This window comes from Leptonychotes weddellii, chromosome X (genome assembly GCF_054177405.1).
Source record: "Leptonychotes weddellii isolate Sample4059 chromosome X, ASM5417740v2, whole genome shotgun sequence".
NCBI lineage: Eukaryota > Metazoa > Chordata > Mammalia > Carnivora > Phocidae > Leptonychotes > Leptonychotes weddellii.
The window spans coordinates 51,591,074-51,614,325 of NC_138385.1; the positions used below are offsets into that span (position 1 = coordinate 51,591,074).

Below are 23,252 nucleotides of genomic sequence, written 5' to 3' on the forward strand. Positions count from 1 at the left end.
GAATGTGAACAAAGCTATTATTCTCAAAAACATCCTTTTAAGAATTTCTAAAAACATTATAGGTGATAGATTCCGCAGTATAATAGATGACGCCTGGTGGTTTGGAACTGTGGAGAGTCAGCAGCCTTTTCAACCAGAGTATCCTGATAGTTCTTTCCAATGTTACAGTGTTCAGTAAGTACAGTTATGGTATTTTATGCCTGATATAATACTGTAGTACTATATGGACTTTCTATAAACCGTATTAGGAATAATACCTTGTTAATATGACTTATCTTTATCTGACCTGTAAGGAAGTAATCATAGTACCTCTAAGGAAGGAATTTGATGATAAACCTCTTGGGTCCAGTATGCATGCTAAAACAAAGCAGTAACTGAAAACTTATTTCTACCTTCCTTATGCCTGTATTTTCTTTTAAATATTTCTGTTTTAAACAAGAATTACAACTATTATTTCACGAAGAATACTGAAATTAATTCAGTGTTTAAAGTAATTGTTATAGCCGGAATATAGCAACAAATATTAGTAACCAGTCCTTTATTTAATGGTATGAATTCTAGGCAGAGGTATTATGTTTGGACACACTATTTGTCTACAACATTTACTTTAGTTCATTAAATACCAGCATTGTAAGATTCCTAATAAATGAAGTTCTCTTCTCAAGAATGATAAAGGTTTATTCTGTGAAGATTGACTTTTAGTCTCCATATTGCTGATGAAAAGGGAATAATAAAATTTTGGAGATGCCATAATACTTACACTGTTAAGCTAAAGTAGATTATCCTACAGAAAGAATTGATCTATCAAACTGACTTTTTTAACCTGAAAAGAATTTTCCAAAGAGATCTTTATTCATTCTGTATCCTGGCTTAATATTGAATACATGCTGGATTGGAATTAAAAAAAAAAAAAGCCAAGTAAAACTAAGTGTAAGCTTACTGCTCTCTATATTTCATATTGGTGGACTATTCTCTATTTTTCTCTAATTTTCTTTGTTTTCTCTATTAAAGGTTTATTATTTATGTAAGTGAAATTGTACTTTAAGGAAAATTGTATTGCTGTTTCCAAATTTTACCCCAAGAAGTCATGCAAATTATGCTAATATATAAAAGTGTCATGTGAATTTGATTAGTATCTTGTTATTTTTTAATAGCTGGGACAATAATGAGAGAGAAAAGATGAGCCCCTGGGATATGGAGCCAATTCCAGAAGGAAGTAAATATGCTTTTAAAAATGAATTATAATTCTTCTAAAAGAAAAATGTCAGTAGCATAATATTGGAAACTAATGATTTCTGATTTTTCATCTTATACATAGCTGCCTTTCCAGATGAAGTTGGTGCTGGTGTTCCTGTGTCCCAGGAGGAACTGACTGCTTTGCTATACAAACCCCAGGAAGGAGAGTGGGGGGCTCATTCCAGAGATGAGGAATGTGAACGGGTTATTCAGGGCATCAACCACCTTCTTTCCCTGGGTACGGTGGATGTGAAAGAATATTAGGAAGGAAGAAGGAAAACCAGCAAAATTTTAAGTTCTACAAAAGGAAATACATTTTTTCACTGTATACTTTTAACTTAAGAGGCACTTTTAATCAAGTGATTCTAGTTTAACATTAATATTTTGATATGTTTGGCCAATGTAATGACAGACAAATGTTTTCTGTTCTCTGGGGGCTTACAGTAGTGAAAAGCAGGCATATAATTGTCTTTTACTTTCTTGAGTCACTTTGGCTCTCCAGGTATTTCCTGAGCCTGACTTTGGATGAGTTTTTTGGTAGACAGTAGATGGGTAATATATTTTACTCACATGCCTAAGCTATATTATCTAAACTGTTTCACTTGAGCTGTTTGGCATTTATCTAGAAAAGACATCAGTTTGAAGTTAAACCTAGTTCTCTTTTAATTTGTCTCATTTTACCTGATTTGAACCAGTGTGTCATGCATGATTCATAGGTATTATGTCCAAATAAAGAGAATGACATTTTAACAATATTTGCCTAATATTTGCATAATTGAATCATTATTATTTTAGTAATGTAGTATATTGCCCTCCCTTCTTATTTATATATGAGTTTTTGTTTGTTAAGGTGAAATATTAATGTCTTTTATAACTACCTTTTTTTATTTTGGTAATATTACAGATTTTGCCAGCCCTTTTGCTGTTCCAGTGGATCTCAGTGCCTATCCCTTGTATTGTACTGTAGTTGCTTATCCAACTGACCTCAACACCATTAGGCGGAGACTTGAAAATCGCTTTTACAGGTCTGTTTAGTTTTATTATTTACTATAAAGTTCATAGCTTTACATCTTTTGTTTTCCTTTTTGCATAATGACACAGTGAGATCTGTATTTTCATAGTGTAAAATAATCATTCAATATACCCACTCCAAAATTTCTTGTAAAAATTTGGAACACTAATTTCCCTTTTTTCAATAGATTTCTTAGTCTTCCAGGGAAAGGAGGATATGGAATAAAGGACAGGGAAGAAATTTTGAGTAGCACAAATCACATGTGAAACAAAAACTACAGTTAACTTTAGTTCACAATTAAAGGCAGATTAAATAGTTTCTGGATTCATCATAATTAAGGTGCTATAGAAACTTGGAGCATGATTAAATCCCCTGTTGAGGAATTAGGCAGCAGTTAGATTTAATTACCAGCCCCAAAATGTGTTTAGATAAAGAGCCAAGTTATTTTTTTCTTGGTTTCATTTGGGAGTAGGGTAATTATGAGAGTGGTAGAGGGTAGCTTTTGGTACCTCTCTCACCCCAAAGCCTACTGTGTCCTAACCATAGTTATTCCAACATGAACTGGTTATAAATATAACCAGTTGGGGGTATTTTATAACATTACCTATCATTTCATTTAATAATATATATCATAAAATAACTAGATAAAAATCTATCTTTTTCTAAAACCTGGTTTCTTTTTTTTCTTGATCTTCTCATTTCTTCCCCTGAAAACTAAACATTCTTTTGACTTTATCAAAACACTGTTTGTGTTTATACTTATTTGGTTAAATCACTATTTACCCACAATGTCGTGGGTCAGTTCTTTTTAATATGAAGTCCAATGGTTCTTAATTCTTACCTGTACTTCAAATACTGTAACTATATACTTTTATTAGTGCACATTTGTTATACACATATATTAAGTCACATACAGATAATAGAACACCTTTGACATACCATGATTGAGTGCCTAGCTGTTCTACGTTGTATATTCTTAGAATATACTTTAAAACATCAACCAAGAGTAACAGGGTATGTTTTTCTTTCATAGGAGAATATCAGCATTAATGTGGGAGGTGCGCTACATTGAGCATAATGCCAGGACTTTTAATGAGCCAGACAGTCCTATAGTTAAAGCAGCCAAAATTGTAACTGATGTCTTACTTCGATTTATTGGGTAAGAAGCAGCTTTCTCTTCCACAAGAGCTGATTTCTGATTTAAAAAATATATATATTGAAATGTTTTTTGACTTTCTTGTTTCTTAGGGATCAGAGCTGTACTGATATACTGGATACTTATAATAAAGTTAAAGCAGAAGAACTAAACAGTACTGATGCAGAGGAGGTGAGAATCACAGCATGATTAATAGGCATGAATTCCTTTTCTGTTTTTTGAAGTACAGTAAGTATTGTGTGTATTATAACTGGCTATAAGCATTGAAACTGATTTCTAAAACCTGGCTGAGCACCTGCATCTTTTTATATTAAACTCTTTAACCTGTTTTTAGATGTTATATACTAGAAATATAGTGGTGCTACAATTTTTAGTCAGAGACAGGTAGCCAGTTATCCTGTTTGACTCAGTGGGTTTCAGTGATGAGAAATCAACACTTCATTTTCCAGCCTTAAAAACAAGACAAAGCACTAAATATTTTAGAAAGAATGGTTAGTTTTTAGAAATTTTAATAGGGATTAATTTTCTATGCAATATGTGCAAAATATTAAAGTATTTTAAAGTTTCAGGTTTCAAAGTACATTTTTAGTAGTTTCATGGAATTGCTATTTAATTTCCTTTTTATGGGAATTTACAAACATAAGCCAGTTTTTCTTAATGAAATCAAATTAGTATTATCAGCAGACCTGCACATATCTAATTTCCCCACCTAGCCATATTCCCATTTTTTATTGAAAGCTATAATAGAAGCAAAAACCAAGAAGAGGATGAAGCAGTAATGGAATGTGATAATTCAAAAATCTTTAGTGGAAAACAATTCTCCCCAAGGATGAGTGACTCAAATATGCTAGATTCTATTTTAATGACTATTGTATAGAGATATTTTACATGTTTATATTGTCTGTACTGTTAATATCTAGAACAGTAAATCCCCAATTTTTTTTCTCTTTAATTGACATAACATATTAGTTTCAGAGGTATAACAAATGATTCTATATTTATATATATTAGGAAAGAATCACCAAAATAAAACTAGTCACCATACATAGTTATAGTTTTTCTCATGTGATAATAACTTTTAAAATTTACTTTCATATATTCAAGACAGTATTAAACTATAGCCACTATGTTGTACATTATATCCCCAAGACTCATTTATTTTATAACTGAAGCTTGTACCTTTTGACCCAGTACATGTATTTTGGCCCCCTCCCTGTAGACCTCCCCATCTCTGGCAACTACCAATCTGTTTTGTGTATCTATAAATTATTTTTTGTAGATTCCACATATAAATGAGATTATAGATGCCATTCTCTGACTTATTTCACTAAGCATAATGTTCTCAAGGTCCATCTATTTTTGTCCCAAATGGAAAGTTTCCTTTTTATGGCTGAATAATATTCCATTAGGTATATATTACCATTTTTTCTTTATCCATTTACCCATCAGTGGAAACTTAACATTGTTTCTATATGTTGGCTATTGTAAATAATCTTGCAATGAATATGAGAATACATGTATCTTTTAGAGTTAGTGTTTTCATTTTCTTTAGAAAACCCAGGAATGGAATTCCTAGATCATAAGGTAGTTATTTTTTTTTAATTTTTTGAGGAACCTCCATACTGTTTTCCATAGGTTACTCCAATTTACATTTCCACCAATAGTGCACAAATGTTCCCTTTCTCCAAATCCTAACCAACACTTGTTATTTCTTGTTTTTTTGATAACAGCCGTTCTAACAAGTGTGAGGTGATATCTCATTGTGGTTTTGATTTGCATTTCCCTGATGGTTATTGATGTTGAGCACCTTTTCATGTACCAGTCAGTCATCTATATCTTCTTTGGAAAAATGTCTATTTAGATTCTCTGCCCATTTTGTTTGTTTTTGTTTATTTGTTTTTTAATTCTTTTATTTGAGTATAGTTGACACACAATGTTACATTAGTTTCAGGTGTACAACTTAGTCATTCAGCTTCTTTACATGTTATGCAATGCTCACCACAAGTGTAGCTACCATCTGTCATTATACAACACTATCATATTATCGATTGTATTCCCTATGCTGTGCCTTTTATTCCTGTGATTTATTCATTCCATAACTGGAAGCCTGTATCTCCCACTCCCTTTCACCCATTTTGCTCATCAACTCCATCCCCTTCCCTCTGACAACCATTAGTTTGTTCTCTGTCCCAGTGTTGTTTTTTACTCTTTCCTGAAAACGTATCTGACTGTATAACATTGTATTATCAGAGTTAAATGTTATTGATATAATAAGGAAAACTCAGATATTTCAGTTAGATATTATCCTCCTGAAACTAATGAAAAATTTATCATTCTTATTTCTGATAATTTCTCTGACCTTTCATATAAATGCATTTTGACTCAGGATTTGATGTAGCAAGAATTACTCCTCAGAGAAGCACTCCTTGTGTTAAAATGGAAAATTAAAAGTAAAATGTAATTCAACAACTTTATCTTTTTTTGTGTGTGTGAGAACATTTAAGTTCTACTCTCAGCAAATTTCAATTATACAATACAGTGTTATCAGTTATGGTCACCATGTTTTACATGAGATCCTTAGATCCTCAGACCTTATTCATTTTGCTGAAAATTTGCTTTTACCAATCTTTCCTTATTTCTCTCATCACCCAGGCCCTGGCAACAACTTTTCTATTCTGTTTCTATGAGTTTGACTTTTTTTCTGGCTTATTTCACTTAGCATAATGCCCTCAGGGTCCACCCACATTGTCACAAATGACAGGTTTACCTTTTTTTTCTCAAGACTGAATAATATTCTATTGTGTGTGTGTATATATATATCACATCTTCTTTATCCATCTATCTGTTGAGGACACTTAGGTTGTTTCTGTATCTTGGCCATTGTGAATAATGCTGCAGTGAATATGTAAGTGCATCTTTCTCTCTTTGATATCCTGTTTTCATTGCCTTTGGATAAATATCCAGAAGTAGGATTGCAGGCTCATATGATAGTTCTATCTTTACTTTTTTGAGGAATCTCCATACTGTTTTGTATAGTGGCTATACCAGTTTACATCCCCACCAACAGAGTTCAAGGGTTCCTTTTTTCCATATCTTTATGAACAATTATTATCCCTTGTCTTCTTGATGATAGTCATTCTAATAGATGTGAGGTGATATCTCATTGTGATTTTGATTTGCATTTCCTTGATGATTAGTGGTATTGAATACTTTTTCATGTACTTGTTGACCATTTGGATGTCTTTGTAAAAATGTCTATTCAATTCCAATGTCCATTTTTATTTTTATTTTTTTAAGATTATTTATTTATTTATTTATTTGAAAGAGAGAGAGAGCACAAGCAAGAGAGCACAAGCAGAGGGAGTAGCAGAGGGAGAGGGAGAAGCAGACTTCCCACTGAGCAGGGAGCCCGATGTGAGGCTTGATCTCAGGACCCTGATCATGACCTGAGCTGCTTAACCTACTGAACCACCAGGCACCCCCAGTACCCATTTTTAAATTGGATTTTATTTTTATTATTGAGTTGTATGATATTTTTATATATTTTGCCCTTATCAGATACAAGATTTGCAAATACTTCTCCTATTCTGTATGTTGCCTTTTCATTTTGTTGATGGTTTCCTTTGCTGTGCAGAAGCTTTGTAGTTTGATATAGTCCAGTTGTTTACTTCTGTTTTTGTTGTTTTTTGTTGCCGTTGGATTTTGTCAAATCCAAAAAAATTCGTTGCCAAGACCAATGTCAATGAACTTAACCCCTGTGTTTTGTTTTTTTTTTTCCCCTAGGGGTTTTATGGTTTCATGACTTACATCCAAGTCCTTAATCCATTTTGTGTTGAGTTTAATATATGGTATAAGATATGGGTCAAGTTTCATTCTTTTGCATGTGAATATCCAGTTCTCTCAGCACCACATATTGAAGAGACTATCCTTTCCCAATTGTATATTCTTGGCTCCTTTGTTGTACATTAATTGACCATACATATGTGGGTTTATTTCTGGGCTCTCTATTCTGTTCCATTGATCTGTATATCTTTTTTTTTTTTTATGCCAATACCATCCTGTTTTTGTTACTATAGCTTTGTAATATAGCTTGAAATCAGGAAAGGTGAGGCCTCCAGCTTTGTCTTTCTTTCCCAAGATTGTGTTGTCTATTAAGAGCCTTTTTTGTGGTTCCATACAAATTTTAAGATTGTTTGTTTCTATTTCTGTGAGAAATGCTCTTGGAATTTTGATAGGGATTGCATGTAATCTGTAGATGGCTTTGAGCCATATGGGCATTTTAATAATATTAATTTCTTCCAATTCATTACCACAGAGTATCTTTATTTATTTGTGTCTCCAATTTCTTTCATTAATGCTTTATGGTTTTTAGTGTGCAGATCATTCATCTCCTTGGTTAAATTTATACCTCAGTATTTTATCTCTTTTGATGCAATTATAAATGAGATTGTTTTCTTAATTTGGCTTTCTGATAGTCCTCAGTGTATAGAAATGGAACTTATTTTTGTATATTGATTTAGCATCCTGCAACTGTACTGAATTCATTTATTAGTTCTAACAGTTTTCCGGTGGAGTCTTTAGGGTTTTATATATGTAGTATCATGTCATCTGCTAATAGACATAGTTTTACTTCTTTTATGATTTGGATGTATTTTTTTTTTTCTTGCCTAATTTCTGTGGCAAGGGCTTCCACACTATCTCAAATAGAAATGGCTAGAGTGGGTATTCTTGTCTTGTTCCTGCTCTGAGAAGAAAAGCTTTTAGTTTTTCACCACTGATCATGATGTTAATTATGGGATTGTCATATATGGCCTTTATTATGCTAAAGTATGTTCCCTCTACACCTAGTTTATTGAGATTTTTATGATGAATGGGTGTTGTTGTCCTCAGAGTAGCATTCTTTGGGTTAAAATAGAAAATTAAAATAAAATGCAATTCAAATTTATTTTATTAGAATGGAGTACCAGTAGCTCATGAGCAGCTTTTATTTTCTCCTAGGCATTACCAATGTGCTTTACCACCACCAGCTGAATAATGATGTGTGGGCCTTGCCTCTTTGTATTAAAAAACTATTGCTCAGAGCGATACTTAACTGAATCTTAAGTTTTAATACACATTCATATTTCCCTATAGAAAATAGATGTATTTCTTGAAATAGTAAAAGATTAATCATGAGTAATTCATGATTATAATATATTGAAGTAGCATGTCATATAGAATAAGTTATTTTAAATACTAACTTTAGGTATAACTTTAGATACTAGTCACTATACTTTTTTCTTCATTTCCTGTTCTGATTTAAAGAGAAACCTTGTTTACTCTTCCTCTCCCAATATATTTTTCAGTTTGTATCTAGCATATAGGCAAAGTTTGGAGTAATTGTTACCTCAAACTTTGTTCTGCCTGCTGCCTGCTCCAATGAGGGAGTTAATTGTGATTGTATTTGCCATTTCTTTGTAAATGTTTATCAAATTTGTAAGACTTTGAATATAACTTAACATCTTTTCTCACTCTTCCCTTTTAATTTTAGGATACAGAATTGGTTGATTTAGATTCAGATGGTCCTGGTACTTCATCTGGAAGAAGGGTGAGTGAATAAAATAACCTGCTGAGAAGAAAAATTTTCAGGCTTCCTGTGTCAGGGATCCCCAAGACCAACTCCACCTGTTTGGAGAATTGCTATAAAGACCCATAGAACTCAGTATATATACTTGTGATTCGTTGCTAAGGTTTATTACAGTGACATAATAAGGATATAGAGCTGGATCACAGGGAAATAAACACAGGCAGAATCTGGAGGAATCCATGTGTAGGCTTCTTTATGCTTTCTCCCTACTTTGAGGGGCCATACAGAGCACACTGTTCTCCTACAATAAAAATTTAGCAATATATATGTGATTAGAGACTCAGACCCCAAGGAATTTATTGGGAACTGATTATATAGACACCATCTGACTAGCACATACCAAGATTACAGACTCCCAGAAAGCAAGAAAGCATAGGAAAAGTCAGGAAAGCATGTGTTCAGTACAGATCACATTGTTTATACAGTATAGGCACAGCAAACCACCTATAGTATTTAGGAAATGGTTCAAGTGCCAAGTATCCAGAATGCCAACCAAAGGCCAACCTTACAAGCAAGCCCTGGTAAAGATGCCAGCCTCAGATCTGTTATGTTAACTCTGTTCTATACACTTCCCTCCATGGTAATTAGACAAATACTTGTTTTATATAAGGAAAATTTTCTTTGAAATACTGAAAGAAATCATATAAAAAGGCATCAAATGGTAAAGACTAGAATGTACCATGACAACAAAGGATATACATATATATACAGAACAGTATATATATATATACACACACACACACACACACACACATATATATATATACACACACACACAACGAAGATATATATACACATATACACACAAATACATAATATATAAATATATAGATAAATATGTATTAATATATATTTGAGTTTTGAGAAAATTATAATGCCACTGTCAAGTATATTTAACTACCAGCAAATATTAAGGCATTAAGATTATTAACCTGTAGAGAAAAAAGAATGTTCCTCTGTGTTTTATTTGTGGTTCAGATTTTCTTAAAATGAAAATTTAGAATACTAGAACTCTTGCTATTTCCATGCATATACTGTCTAATTTTTATTGTATATATTTTTGTCAGGGAGAATGATGTCTAAACTAAGAAACTGAAGTAGCACCTCCTCTATGTTACATAGATATATTAGCATAGGAAAACAGGAGAAAAATCAATGAATAGTTAAGGAAAGAGCTTTTATGTATAATTCTATTAAAATCTACAGGTCAAATGCCGAGGCAGAAGACAGTCTTTAAAGTGTAATCCTGATGCTTGGAGAAAACAATGCAAAGAACTGTTGAGCCTCATTTATGAACGTGAAGACTCAGAGCCATTTCGACAGCCAGCTGATCATCTTTCTTATCCAGTAAACATACACTTGTTTAAATAATTGCCAATATGTAATTTCCCACAAATGTACATGCTAAAATCTAGTTACAAGCTACTTTTCCCCTTTTTTCCTTTCTTCCTTCTTTCCTTCCTCTCTTCCTTCATCCCTCCCTCCCTCCTTCCTTCCTCTTCCTTCCTTTCTTGTATATCTTTTAATTGTGAAAGTGGGTAGAGTGATTAATCATGACTTTGAAATTCCAGTCATGTACTTTGTGTGTAAATTATATAGTTGTGAACCAAATTTGAATCTAAATATATTTGCAATTCCTTCCTGCTTTCATTTTGGATATTTGTTTAATAAGTTTTGCTAACTTCTAATACATTTCTACTCACTGGAGACCCCTGGTAACATATGTCAGCCCTGTTTAATTTATACTAAATGTGTTATCCAATATGATCACTTAGAGTAATCAATGTATGCCGTATTACCTTTCATAAAAGATAAAAACATGAGAATTTAGATTATAGGATTCTTTTTTTGGGAGTGTATCTATTTATGTGTTGAATGACCATTTAGTGTAGATAGCAAATCTGTCTTAACTTTTTCAGAGAAGAGTTACAGCAGTATTTCAGAAATGCATCAGACCATCCTCTGAAATTAGTAAACATAAATATTTTCTGCATACACAGGTTTTAGTTGGGAAAAATATTAAAATAAAAAACAGAATTATGTTCAACAAAGCTCATTTTGTTTGTAGGGAGTTTGAGTAGAATAAATTAGTCTTATGTTTCTCGTAGTAGAGGACAATGGTGAATGTAGAATTCCTTCATCTTAAAGTACAGTCAGTAAAAACCTAATTCCTATTTATGGAACTTAAAGCTTTTAAAATCATAATTGCATTGCAAATCTTGATATTTTGTTGTAGTAGTCTGGAGATACAATATATCCTCTTTACCCTAATAGGGCCATCAAGAGCAAGAGGGAGAATCCTCAGAGTCAGTTGTCCCAGAAAGACAAGATCCATCTCTTTCTGAGGTAGACCTAGTATTCTCTTAAAAGACATACACTGGTTGTTTTTGCAGTGTTTTACTTTTTAAAATTTCCATACTATAAATGAAACTTTTATAATTCGTAAAGCTGTTTTCCAACTCTTCTCACTCTCTTTTTATCTTTGATTTTTTTGGTTGTTTATGTTTTTGTTTTGTTTTTTGTGGTTTTTTTTTTTAAGGTTTTTTTTTTAAGATTTATTTATTTTGTTTAGAGCGAGAGAGACCATGAGCAGGGGGGGAGGAACAAAGGGAGAGGGAGAAAAGCAGACTCCTCACTGAGTAGGGAGCCTGACACAGGGCTCGATCTGAAGACCCTGAGATCATAACCTGAGCCAAAACCAAGAATTGAACACTTAACCAACTGAACCATCCAGGTGCCCCTATGTTTTTGTTTTTTAAATCAACATGTGTTTCCAGGTGTGTTCTTTGTGGCATCTGCATACATGTTTATTTGTTTCTATAGATCTAAAGTTACTGAAGTGGAGTAGAAAACATTAATTGCACAGTATGTCTGTATTGCAGCTGATTGTACCCACTGGGACTTCATTCAGCAACCTTACTGGATCTTTTGAGTTTTGGTCACATTACACAAGTTCCAACATATTTCCTCTATGAAAATCTTTGCTTCATAAGCTATGCTATGTTGGAATATACTTTTGGTTGTTATGATTTAAGACAAAAAAGATTTTTAAAGATAGATTAAGAGCAATCGTGGTCTCTTACACTTGGAAAAATATTTTCTCTTTTTTTATAATACTTTCCCTCTGCCCATTCTTCTGGCTCTTTGGCTTCTTTGCAAGAAATGTGGTGATTGTTACTGAATGATTTTAAATGGGATGTGGGATCTAATACTATGGTTTTCACTCCAAAATGGTTATTTATTGATGGTTATGGTATATGTAAGTATAAATTTTAGATTTCATTCCATATGATGAATGTAGGCATATCTTAACTAGACTTGACAGATCTAGGTTAAAATAGAGAGAATCTTCTCCCTTCCCTAATCAAAATCAAACTAATTCAAAATTTACAAGACTACAGACTTCAATGAAGCACAAGTGTCATATTCATTAAAAAGCAAAACTATAGATGCTAGGCACAGACATGGCCAGTTTGACTTTGACCTTCAACTAATGACGTTTTAGGTAGAATGCCCTCCTAGCTGGGAATATCTTGGAAATATGTAGCTAATTTGTGTCATGGAACTATTTAATTATATGTGAATAATCCCATCTTCTACCTTCATTGAGCACTTTGCCAGGGAATTGGAGGCTGCTTCAGCCTTTAAGCAAAAAATGGAATTATGTATTCTGTAGGGATAAAGCCAGTGGCTGTGCATTTTCTATTCTGTCTTTTGAGAGAATCATATGGTTATCGATTTCAGGGTAAAGGCTGACTCTCCCAAAGACCCCTGCTGTTTTCCTGAGTTACCAAAGGAACTCTGTTTAAATGAATGGTTTTGATTGGGGTAGATAGTTGGCAGATTGAAAAGCAGTGTGTTTATTTCATGGTGGATTGGTGATGCAAATCTCAGTACCATTGTATTATGTAGTATTGTTACCCAGCCTGTGTATTTAATAACACATTCTTCTTTGTAGGATTATCCAAATGTTATAGACACTCCTATGGACTTCAGCACTGTGAAAGAAACTTTGGAAGCAGGAAATTACAGTAGTCCTCTGGAATTTTATAAGGACGTTCGCCAAATATTCAGCAACTCCAAAGCTTATACCTCTAATAAAAAATCAAGGGTATGAAAAAAACAATATTAGGTGGATTAATTACTTAAGCATTTACATATATATGTATATCAGGTAGTTTACTTTCATCAGTTTTAAAACTACTAAAAAAGTATATATTACAGTTATGACATGGTTACTGATATTTGATATTTTCCTTGTTTTGTCAGAACTTAAATATCTTAAGAACAAAAAATTAGTAATAATATTTTTTGGTTTTTGTAATCACTGGTATCTGATTAACTTTTAAATCAGTTGTGCACTAAATATATACTTGCCCACTTTCACCTCATATAAGATGAATTTTCGCTAATTTCTGCAGGCATAATTTTTTCACTTTTGGTTTACTTCCTACATATCCATTTACATATGTTTACATACTATTTGAAACTGTAAGTTTCATATTTTGAAGCCTTTTTTCAGCTTATATATTATGAACATTTTCCCATGTTGTTATGACTCTTTGAAAACAGTTTTAATGTCTCCATAGTATTCTATTGTATGGTTGTTTTATGTTATTTAACCAGTGCCCTGGTGCTTGAGATTTAGGTGGTTTCTAATTTTTAATATTACATGAATAATGTTGTGGCCTTCATCTTTAACATCTTTGAACATAATTATTTTGTGTGTGCAATTCTCTGATATATACTTACAGTAAATTCCCAGAAGCAAAATTATTACTGAAAGGATAGATATATTTTTAATATTTTTGGTACATAATGCAAATTGTTGTTTTAGAATCTTGTTCCAGTTAAAATACTCACTAGCAACATATAAGAATCTTTTTCCTACCCTTCCCAACATTGGATATGATCTTTTAAAAATCTTTGTTAATTTCTAGGATAAAATGATATCTTATTTTAATTATTTAGGAAGAGTTTTTCAAGTGTATGAAATTGCACTTATATTTTGTCTGAAAGGATAATGCTGATACTAGTCCAGGCATGTTTATACTTTTTATTTTCATATAATTAAAGTAGTTGCTTTTTACCTTTTCAGATCTATAGCATGACACTGCGATTATCTGCCTTATTTGAAAATCATATTAAAAATATCATCTCTGAATATAAGTCAGGAATGCAGAGTCAGAAGAGGAGAAGGCCACGATACAGAAAACGTCTAAGAAGCAGCAGCAGTTCATTATCTAGTAGCAGAGCTCCTAGGTATGTTACACTGATGTAGAATTTTATGTTTTAAGGCATTTTATGTATATTACCTCATTTCTTAAAGTTTATTGAATAGTTTTAGAAGATCCAAAGATCAAAAAGATTTTTAAAGAACTCTTATACTTGTGTAAAGCTGGAGTTGGTAACCCAAAGCTTTGTTTATGTGGATTTTATTATGCCAAAAACTATTTTTTTTTAGTTTTAATGATTGAAATTTAACTTTGTCATATTACCAATTTGAAGCATTTCACTTAAATTATAAGGCATTTCTTTGGTCAACATAAGCATTTTGTATCATACTGTCTATCATAATATGTTGCTAATAGAAAAAAAATGTTCATTGTTATATATTTTAAATTGTAGTCCCAAAGGGAAGCAGAAACAAATGAAGTTGCAGCCTAAAATTGACCAGAATACCTCAGTGTCTTATGCAAGGACTAGCTCTCCTTTCTCGTCTCCCGGTAAATGTCTTTTGATTTTAGTGTTCTATATTTCAATTTAATACTGATATTAAAGAGGTAGAAGAGGCAGCATGATTTATAGTACAAAGAGCAATGGATTTGGATGTAGAAAAGTTGTATTTTATTCCCAATTCTTCTAACTGTGTGGCCCTGGGTAAGACATTAGGCCATAGAATTCAGTTTCTTCATTTTTAAAATGAAAGTGTTGAGACTAGATGAATTATAAAGTCTCTTAGTTTTGGGACTCCTGGGTGGCTCTGTCAGTTAAACGTCTGCCTTTGGCTCGGGTCATGACCCCGGGGTGCTGGGATCGAGTCCCATATCTGGCTCCTTGCTCGGTGGGGAGCCTGTTTCTCCCTCTGCCTGCTGCTCCCCCTGTTTGTGCTCTCTCTGACAAATAAATAAAATTTAAAAAATAATTTAAAAATAATAAAATTTAAAAAAATAAAGTGTCTTATTTTTAAAATTCTGTAACTATAATTTTTAACTCTGTAATAGAGCACTCATTTACAACATATTTGCAAACACAAAAATTGAGGATTCGTTATCTGGGGAGGTGGTTTTCTTGGACAAGTTTTTCTGACATTCTGTGCTTAAAAACTTAATGATGTGATGAAACATTTGTTCTCAATACATTCATATTTCCCTCTTCAAACAACTTGTATTTTTGATGTTGGAGTACAATAACTGAGTGAGATATAGTTTTAAAATACAGCCTGTTTAATTTTTCTGAAAACATGATAATTATGTTAATATTACAGTCTTTTTAAATATAAGTTTCAGATGCTGCTGAAGGCCTTTCATTATATTTACTTGATGATGAACTGGATGGGCCATTTTCTTCATCGAGCTTCAGTGGATATAGCCGAAGTGGAAATAGCCATGACCCAGGGAAAGCCAAATCATTTCGGAATAGAGTTTTACCAATTAAACAAGGTAGGAAATAAATATGGACTGGGCATTTATTCTTTGTTCTCTTATGATGGCAGATGAATCATTTAAAAGCTGATATATTTACGTAGTAAAAATTAGCTTAATTATAGTTAATGACAATTTTAATGTTGTCAAATAAATTTGAATAAGATAGGATTTCATATCCACAATCAGGAACAGGCCATTAGCAGATTCCAATAACTATTTCAAAACATATTTTAGGTCTTTTAAAATAAAATATGAAATGAATAGGGAGGAAAAGAGATATTTCAAACCAAACCCTTTTTTAAAATTGAGATAGCCCTTAAAAATATAAGACCTACCTAAAGGTGATTTTGGAATGTTTTTTCCTTTGTTATTAATACAGTTTAATATGTGAAATATGTTTTTATTTTTTATAAATTTTAATGAAAGATTAAGTAGCATATCCATTGTTGTTGAACTATCAAATGACTTAAAAATGGACTTTCTAAAGATATATTTTAATTGGTTATATGAAAAATATTGAAACATTTGATTACTTTAAAATATTAGTACCTTTATTTTTCCTAATTTGTATCTTTATTCTCTTCTCTGATCGTGCTGCACGTTGCTGACTCATGCCACTTTCTTCTCTTTTTTCCCCTCCCCTTCACTGTCAAGCAATTAGAAAGAATAGCTTATATTTCTTACTTTTATTTTCTTTCCATCTAAAACTTCCTTTATCCTTTATTGTCTGGCTTCTGACCCCACCATTCTCCAAAACTGTTCTCCCCAGAATCACTTGTTCTCTTTAGTAACCAACCAGTGTTCTTTCCTTAGTCCCTATCTCCTCGATTTTCTCTATCTTTACATACTATTAAATACCCCCTCTAGGAACTCTACTGCCAGGCTTCTTTCCGGATTATCCTACATCTCTGTTTTTCTCACATTTCTATATTTTCTGTTTCTTTTCTTTGGCTGTACTTAACTCCTATATGCAGAGTTTCCGACAGGTTTCTTGATTTGTTTTAGGCTTTTTTTTTTTTTCTTTTGGTCATCTACAAATAATCTAATAAATATATCACTCATCTTTATGCTGATGACTCTCCAAATTCACATATCTAGCCCTAACATCTCTTTATTCTACCCATCTCATTTCCAAGTGCTTCCTAAGATAATTTCCTTGGGTGCTTATTAGCCATCTTTTCTGTCTCAAGCTTACTTCTATTTCTGCACTCACTATTTTAGTTAATGCCACCACCATCTTCCTAGTCACCCAACTTAAAATCTTGCAGTGTACTTAGACACTTCTTTTACCCCTCATATCTAGTCAGTTGCTAAGTTTTGTGAATTCTAAAACTCTAATACAACTTAAACCTTTTGTCTACAGTTTCTATTGCTATCACCTTAGTCTCTAGCCTACTATATTAGTCAGCTTGGGCTGTTACAATATGATATCACAGACTGGGTGGCTTAAAAGCAGATATTTATTTTTAACAACTTTATCGAGATATCACTGACATATAAAATATTGTATATATTTAAAATGTGCAACTTGATGTCTTGATATATATATACATTGTGAAATGGTCACCACAATTAAACTAATTATAACATATCCATCACTCTACATAGTTACCCTGTATGTGTGTTAAAAGTTAAGATCTCTCCTTTTAGCAAATTTCAACTGTACAGTACAGTATTGTTATCTATAATCACCGTGCTGTACCTTAGATACCCAGAATTTACTCATTCTGAATAACTGAATCTTTATACCCTTTGACCAGTGTCTCCCCAATTCCTCTTCCTCCAGCCCCTAGCAACCACCATCCTACTCTGTTTCTATGAGTATGACTGTTTACAATTATATATATAAGTGACATGCAGTATTTCTCTTGCCCTGTCTTCCTCATTTTGCTTAGCATAATGTCTTCCCAGCTCTGAACATATTATCACAAATGGCAAAATTTCCTTCTTTTTAAAGTCTCAGTAATATTCCACTGTGGGGTGTGAGTGTGTGTGTGTGTGTGTGTGTGTGTATTACATTTTTTTACATTCATCTGTAGAAAGACATATAGATTATTTCCATATCTTGGCTATTGTGAATAATGCTACTGTGAACATGGGAGTACAAATATCTCTTGAAGATCCTGATTTCCATTCCTTTGGATATATTTTCAGAAGTGGGGTTACTAGATCAAATGATAGTTGTATTTTTAATTTTTTGAGGAACCCCCATAAATATTTCCATAATGGCTATACTAATTTTCCCTTTTCTCCACATCCTTGCGAACAACTGTTATCTCTTGTCTTTTTTTTTTTTTTCAAAGAAAGAGAACTTGGCCAGTAATATTTATTTCTATAAAACAAGGTGAGTGTACAAAAAGACCACCACAGGACCATGTGCATCAGACATTTCCCATGCTCTGCATTTCCTCCCTCAGGAGCACTGTGCATGAGACCTGGGAAGGATGAGGGGTGCTGGTGCAGGGTGCCGATGGAGGATGGAAGAAACAGGACATAGACATGTGGTGTCATGCCCACAGCCACATTGGATGCTGTCCTTTCTTAAAACGTATTTTAAATCCAGTTAGTTACCATACACTGTTATATTAGTTTCAGATATACAATATGTGATTTAACAGTTACATACATCACCTGGTACTTGTCATGACAAGTGCACTCCTTAATCCTCATCACCTATTTAACCCATCCCCCCACCCGCCTCCCCTCTGGTAACCATCAGTTTGTTCTCTATAATTAAGAGTCTGTTTCTTGATTTGTCTCTCTCTCTTTTCTTCTCTTTGCTCATTTGTTTTGTTTCTTAAATTCAACATATGAGTGAAGTTCTATGGTATTTGTCTTTCTCTGACTGACATATTTCACTTAGTGTATTACTCTCTAGCTCCATCCATGTCATTGCAAATGGCAAGATTTCATTATTTTTTATGGCTGAATAATATTCCACTGTGTGTATGTGTCTTTGTGTGTCTGTGTGTGTGTGTGTGTGTACATGTACCGCATCTTCTTTATCCATTCATTATTCAATGGATACTTGGGCTCCTTCCATATCTTGGCTATTGCTGATAATGCTGCTATAAACACAGGGGTGCATGTATGCCTTTGTAATAATGTTTTTGTATTTTTTTTTAAAGATTTTATTTATTTATTTGAGAGAGAGAGAATGAGAGACAGAGAGCACAAGAGGGAAGAGGGTCAGAGGGAGAAGCAGACCCCCTGCTGAGCAGGGAGCCCGATGTGGGACTCGATCCCGGGACTCCAGGATCATGACCTGAGCCGAAGGCAGTCGCTTAACCAACCGAGACACCCAGGCGCCCATGTTTTTGTATTCTTTGGGTAAATACACAGTAGTGTGATTTCTGGGTCATAAGGTAGTTCTATTTGTACCTTTTTGAGGAACCATAATGTTTTGCACAGTGACTATACCAGATTGCATTCCCATCAGCAGTACAAGAGGGTTCCATTTTCTCCACAACTTCGCCAACACCCGTGTTTCTTGTGTTGGTGATTTTAGACATTCTGACAGGTGTGATGTGGTATCTCATTATAGTTTTGATTTGCATTTCTCTCACAGTAAGTGATGATGAACATCTTTTCATGTGTCTGTTTGCCATCTGGATGCCTTGATGTCTTCCTTGAAGAAATGTCTGTTCATGTCTTCTGCCCATTTTTAATTAGATTATTTGTTTTGGGGTGTTGAGTTTTGTAAGTTCTTATATATTTTGGATACTAACCCTTTATCAGATATCACTTGCAAATACCTTCACGCATTCAGGAGGTTGCCATGTAGTTTTCTTGATTATGTCCTTCACTGTGCAGAAGCTTTTTATTGATGTAGTCCCAATAATTTCTTTTTGCTTTTGTTTCCCTTGACTCTGGAGACATATGCAGTAAGAAGTTGCTACAACCAATGTCAAAAAGGTTACTGCCTGTGTTCTCTTCTAGGACTTTTATGGTTTCAGGTCTCACATTTAGGTCTTTAATCCATTTTGAATTTGTTTTTATGTATGTTTTAAGAAAGTGGTCCACTTTCTGTCTTTTGCATGTTGCTATCCAGTTTTCCCAACACCAGTTGTTGAAGAAACTGTCTTTTCCCCATTGGATATTTCTTCCTACTTTATTAAAGATTAATTGACCATATAGTTGTGGGTTCATTTCTTGGTTTCTATTCTGTTCCATTGATCTGTGTTTCAATTTTTGTGCCAGTACCATACTGTTTTCAACACTACAGCTTTGTAATGTAGTTGAAGTCTAAAACTGATGCCTCCAGTTTTGCTTTTCTTTTTCAAGATTGCTTTGGCTATTTGGGGTCTTTGTGGTTCCATACAAATTTTAGGATTGTTCTAGTTCTGTAAAAAAGGCTGTTGGCATTTTGATTAGGGTTGCATTAAATGTGTAGATTGCTTTGGGTACTATAGACATTTTGACAATATTTGTTCTTCCAATCCATGAGCATGGAATGTCTTTCCATTTCTTTGTGTCATCTTCAATTACTTTCATCAGTGTTTTGTAGTTTTCAGAGTCCAGGTCTTTCACCTCTTTGGTTAGGTTTATTCCTAGGTATCTTATTATTTTTGGTGTAATTATAAATGGGATTATTTTCTTATATAGAAATGAAGCAAATTTCTGTACTTTGATGTTTTTATCCTGTGACTTTACTAAATTTGTTTATCAGTTCTAGCAGTTTTGTGTATGTGTGTGGAGTCTTTCAGGTTTTCTCTATACAGTATCATGTCATCAGCAAATAGTGAAAGTTTTATTTCTTCCTTCCCTATTTGGATGAATTTTATTTCATTTTGTTTTCTGATTGCTTTGTCTGGGACTTCCACTATGTTGAATAAAAGTGGTGAGAGTGGACAGTCCTTGTCTTGTTCCTGACGTTAGGGAAAAAGTTCTCAGTTTCGCCATATTAAGGATGATGTTAGCTGTGGATTTTTCATATATGGCCTTTATGATGTTGAGGTATGTTCCCTCAAAACCTGCTTTGTTGAGGGCTTTTATAATGAATAGATGTTGTACTTTGTCAAATGTTTTTTCTGTGTGTATGGAAATAATCATATGGTTCTTATCTTTTCTCTTACTGATGTCATGTATCACATTGATTGATTTGTGAATGTTGAACTAACTACCTTTGCAATCCATAAATAAAACCCACCTGATGCTGGTGAATGATTCTTCTAATTTATTGTTGGATTCATTTTGCTACTATTTTATTGAGGATTTTTGCATCTATGTTCATCAAAGATATTATATTGGCTTGTAGTTCTATTTTTTAGTGGTGTCTTTATCTAGTTTTGGTATCACGGTAAAGCTGGCCTCATAGAATGAAGTTGGAAGTTTTCCTTCCTTTTCTATTTTTTGGAGTAGTTGGAAGAGAATGAGTGTTTACGCTTCTTTAACTGTTTGGTAGAATTCCCCTGTGAAGCCGTCTGGCTCTAGACTTTTGTTTGTTGGGAGTTTTTGATTACTGAATCAATTTCTTTGCTGGTTTCTGTATCTCCAGATTTTCTATATCTTCCTGTTTCACTTGTGGTAGTTTATATGTTTCTAGGCATGTATCCATTTCTTCCAGGGTTGTCCAGTTTGTTGGTATATATAGTTTTTCATAATGTTCTCTTACGGTTGTTTGTATTTCTGTGGTAGTGGGTGTTATTTCCCCTCTCTGTGATTTTACTTATCTGAGTCCTTTCTCTTTTTTTCATCGTACTTCTGACTAGAGATTTATCAATTTTATTGATCTTTTTTTTTCCAAACAACCAGCTCCTGGTTTCATTGATCTGTTCTATTATTGTTTTAGTTTCTGTATCATTTATTTTTCCTCTAGTCTTTATTATTTCTTTCTTTCTGCTGGCTATAGGTTTTCTTTTTCTTTTTCTAGCTCCTTTAGGTATAAGGTTAGGTTGTTTATTTAAGATTTTTCTTTCACCTTTAGGTAGGCATATATTATTATAAACTTCCCTCTTAGGACCACTTTTGCTGCATCCCAAAGGTTTTGGACCATTCTGTTTTCATTTTCATTTGTTTCCATGTATTTTTTATTTCTTATTTCCTAGTTGACCATTCATTGTTTAATACCATGTTATTTAACCTCCATATATTTGTGGTCTTTCCTCATTTTTTCTTGTGGTTGACTTCTAGTTTCATAGCATTGTGGTTAGAAAAGTTGCATGGTATGACTTTGATCTTCTTGAATTTGTTGAGGCTTCTTTTGTGGCCTAGTGCATGATCTGTTTTGGAGACAGTTCCATGTGCACCTGAAAAGAATGTATATTCTGCTGTCTTAGGATAGAATGTTCTGAATATATGTGTTAAATCCATCTGTTTCAGTATGTCATTCAAAGCCATTATTTCCTCATTGATTTTTTGTTTAGGTGATCTGTCCATTCACGTAAATGTGCTGTTAAAGTCCCCTACTATTGTTGTATTATTATCAATTAGTTCCTTTATGTTTGTTATTAATTGTTATATGTATTTGGGTGTTCCTATGTTAGGTGTATAAATATTTACAATTGTTTTATATTCTTGTTGAATTCCTTATTGTGTAGTATCTTTTGTCTCTTCTTACAGTCTTTGTTTTAAAACTAGTTTGTCCTTATAAGTATCGCTACTTTGGCCTTCTTTTGACATACATTTGTGTGATAGATGTTTCTCCATCCTTTAATTTCAATTTGCATGTACCTTTAGGTCTAAAATGAATCTCCTTTGTCTGAGGAAAGCATCCACATCCTAGAGACCATCTGGGAAGCCCTGGCTTTGGGTGAATGCACTAACCTCTGCCTCTAGACTTCTTCCCAGTCTGCTCCTACCTCCAGGTCCTGGGCCCAAGCCATGGCCTCCAGCCCAGCCCTCTGTCCCTGCTGCAGACTGGCTGCCCCCACAGCCCACGTCCCTCTATCCTGCCCATTTCTCCTGCCTAATGGGGTTTTGTGCAATTCGGGTGTTTTTCCATAAGTTGACCCTTGTATTAATAGAGCCTTTAGGAGATTTTTTGATAGAAACCAAGGACCTCCCTTCAGCTCTGAACAGGTTTCTCCCTTAATTCTAACCCAAAGAATTATGTGCCTTTCTAGTTTAGTCAAATTTGTGGATGGCTTCTCCCCCTTTCCCATTCTACATTCTTAGTCCTGTGTTAGCTTCACATCTCAAAAATGGTGAAATGTGCATCAGTCCAATAAAATACGAGGGCGCCTGGGTGGCTCAGTTGGTTAAGCGACTGCCTTCGGCTCAGGTCATGATCCTGGAGTCCCAGGATCAAGTCCCGCATCGGGCTCCCTGCTCGGCAGGGAGTCTGCTTCTCCCTCTGACCCTCCTCCTTCTCATGCTCTCTGTCTCTCATTCTCTCTGTTTCAAATAAATAAATAAAATCTTTAAAAAAATAAATAAATAAATACGAAATAACCATAAATAAATAAATAAATAAGTAAGTAAAATGAATCTCATTGTAAGCTGCTTACAACTGTAGATGGATCTTGTTTTTTTTTTTTAATCCATTCTGTCACCCTGTGTGTTTTGATTTTAGCATTTAGTCCATTTACATTCAAAGTACTTATAGATATGTATTTAGTGCTATTTTATTACTTG

General features: G+C 33.6%; 1 protein-coding gene across 7 annotated transcripts in view; it reads left to right on the forward strand.

Annotated features, from left to right (window-relative positions):
- The window catches only part of BRWD3 (bromodomain and WD repeat domain containing 3), a 192,385-nt gene that overhangs the window by 151,176 nt on the left and 17,957 nt on the right, over positions 1-23,252 (forward strand). For 5 of the 7 annotated variants that reach the window (XM_081808590.1, XM_006726913.3, XM_081808591.1 and 2 more), the window contains 13 exons: positions 63-174; positions 1,155-1,216; positions 1,319-1,474; positions 2,141-2,261; positions 3,282-3,407; positions 3,497-3,575; positions 8,935-8,991; positions 10,237-10,377; positions 11,305-11,376; positions 12,989-13,141; positions 14,129-14,292; positions 14,659-14,756; positions 15,534-15,692. In XM_081808590.1, coding sequence (XP_081664716.1) covers positions 63-174; positions 1,155-1,216; positions 1,319-1,474; positions 2,141-2,261; positions 3,282-3,407; positions 3,497-3,575; positions 8,935-8,991; positions 10,237-10,377; positions 11,305-11,376; positions 12,989-13,141; positions 14,129-14,292; positions 14,659-14,756; positions 15,534-15,692 — 1,500 coding nt within the window. The remainder of the gene's footprint in view (positions 1-62; positions 175-1,154; positions 1,217-1,318; positions 1,475-2,140; positions 2,262-3,281; positions 3,408-3,496; positions 3,576-8,934; positions 8,992-10,236; positions 10,378-11,304; positions 11,377-12,988; positions 13,142-14,128; positions 14,293-14,658; positions 14,757-15,533; positions 15,693-23,252) is intronic. The other 2 variants (XM_081808589.1, XM_081808592.1) reach the window with 1 other exon arrangement.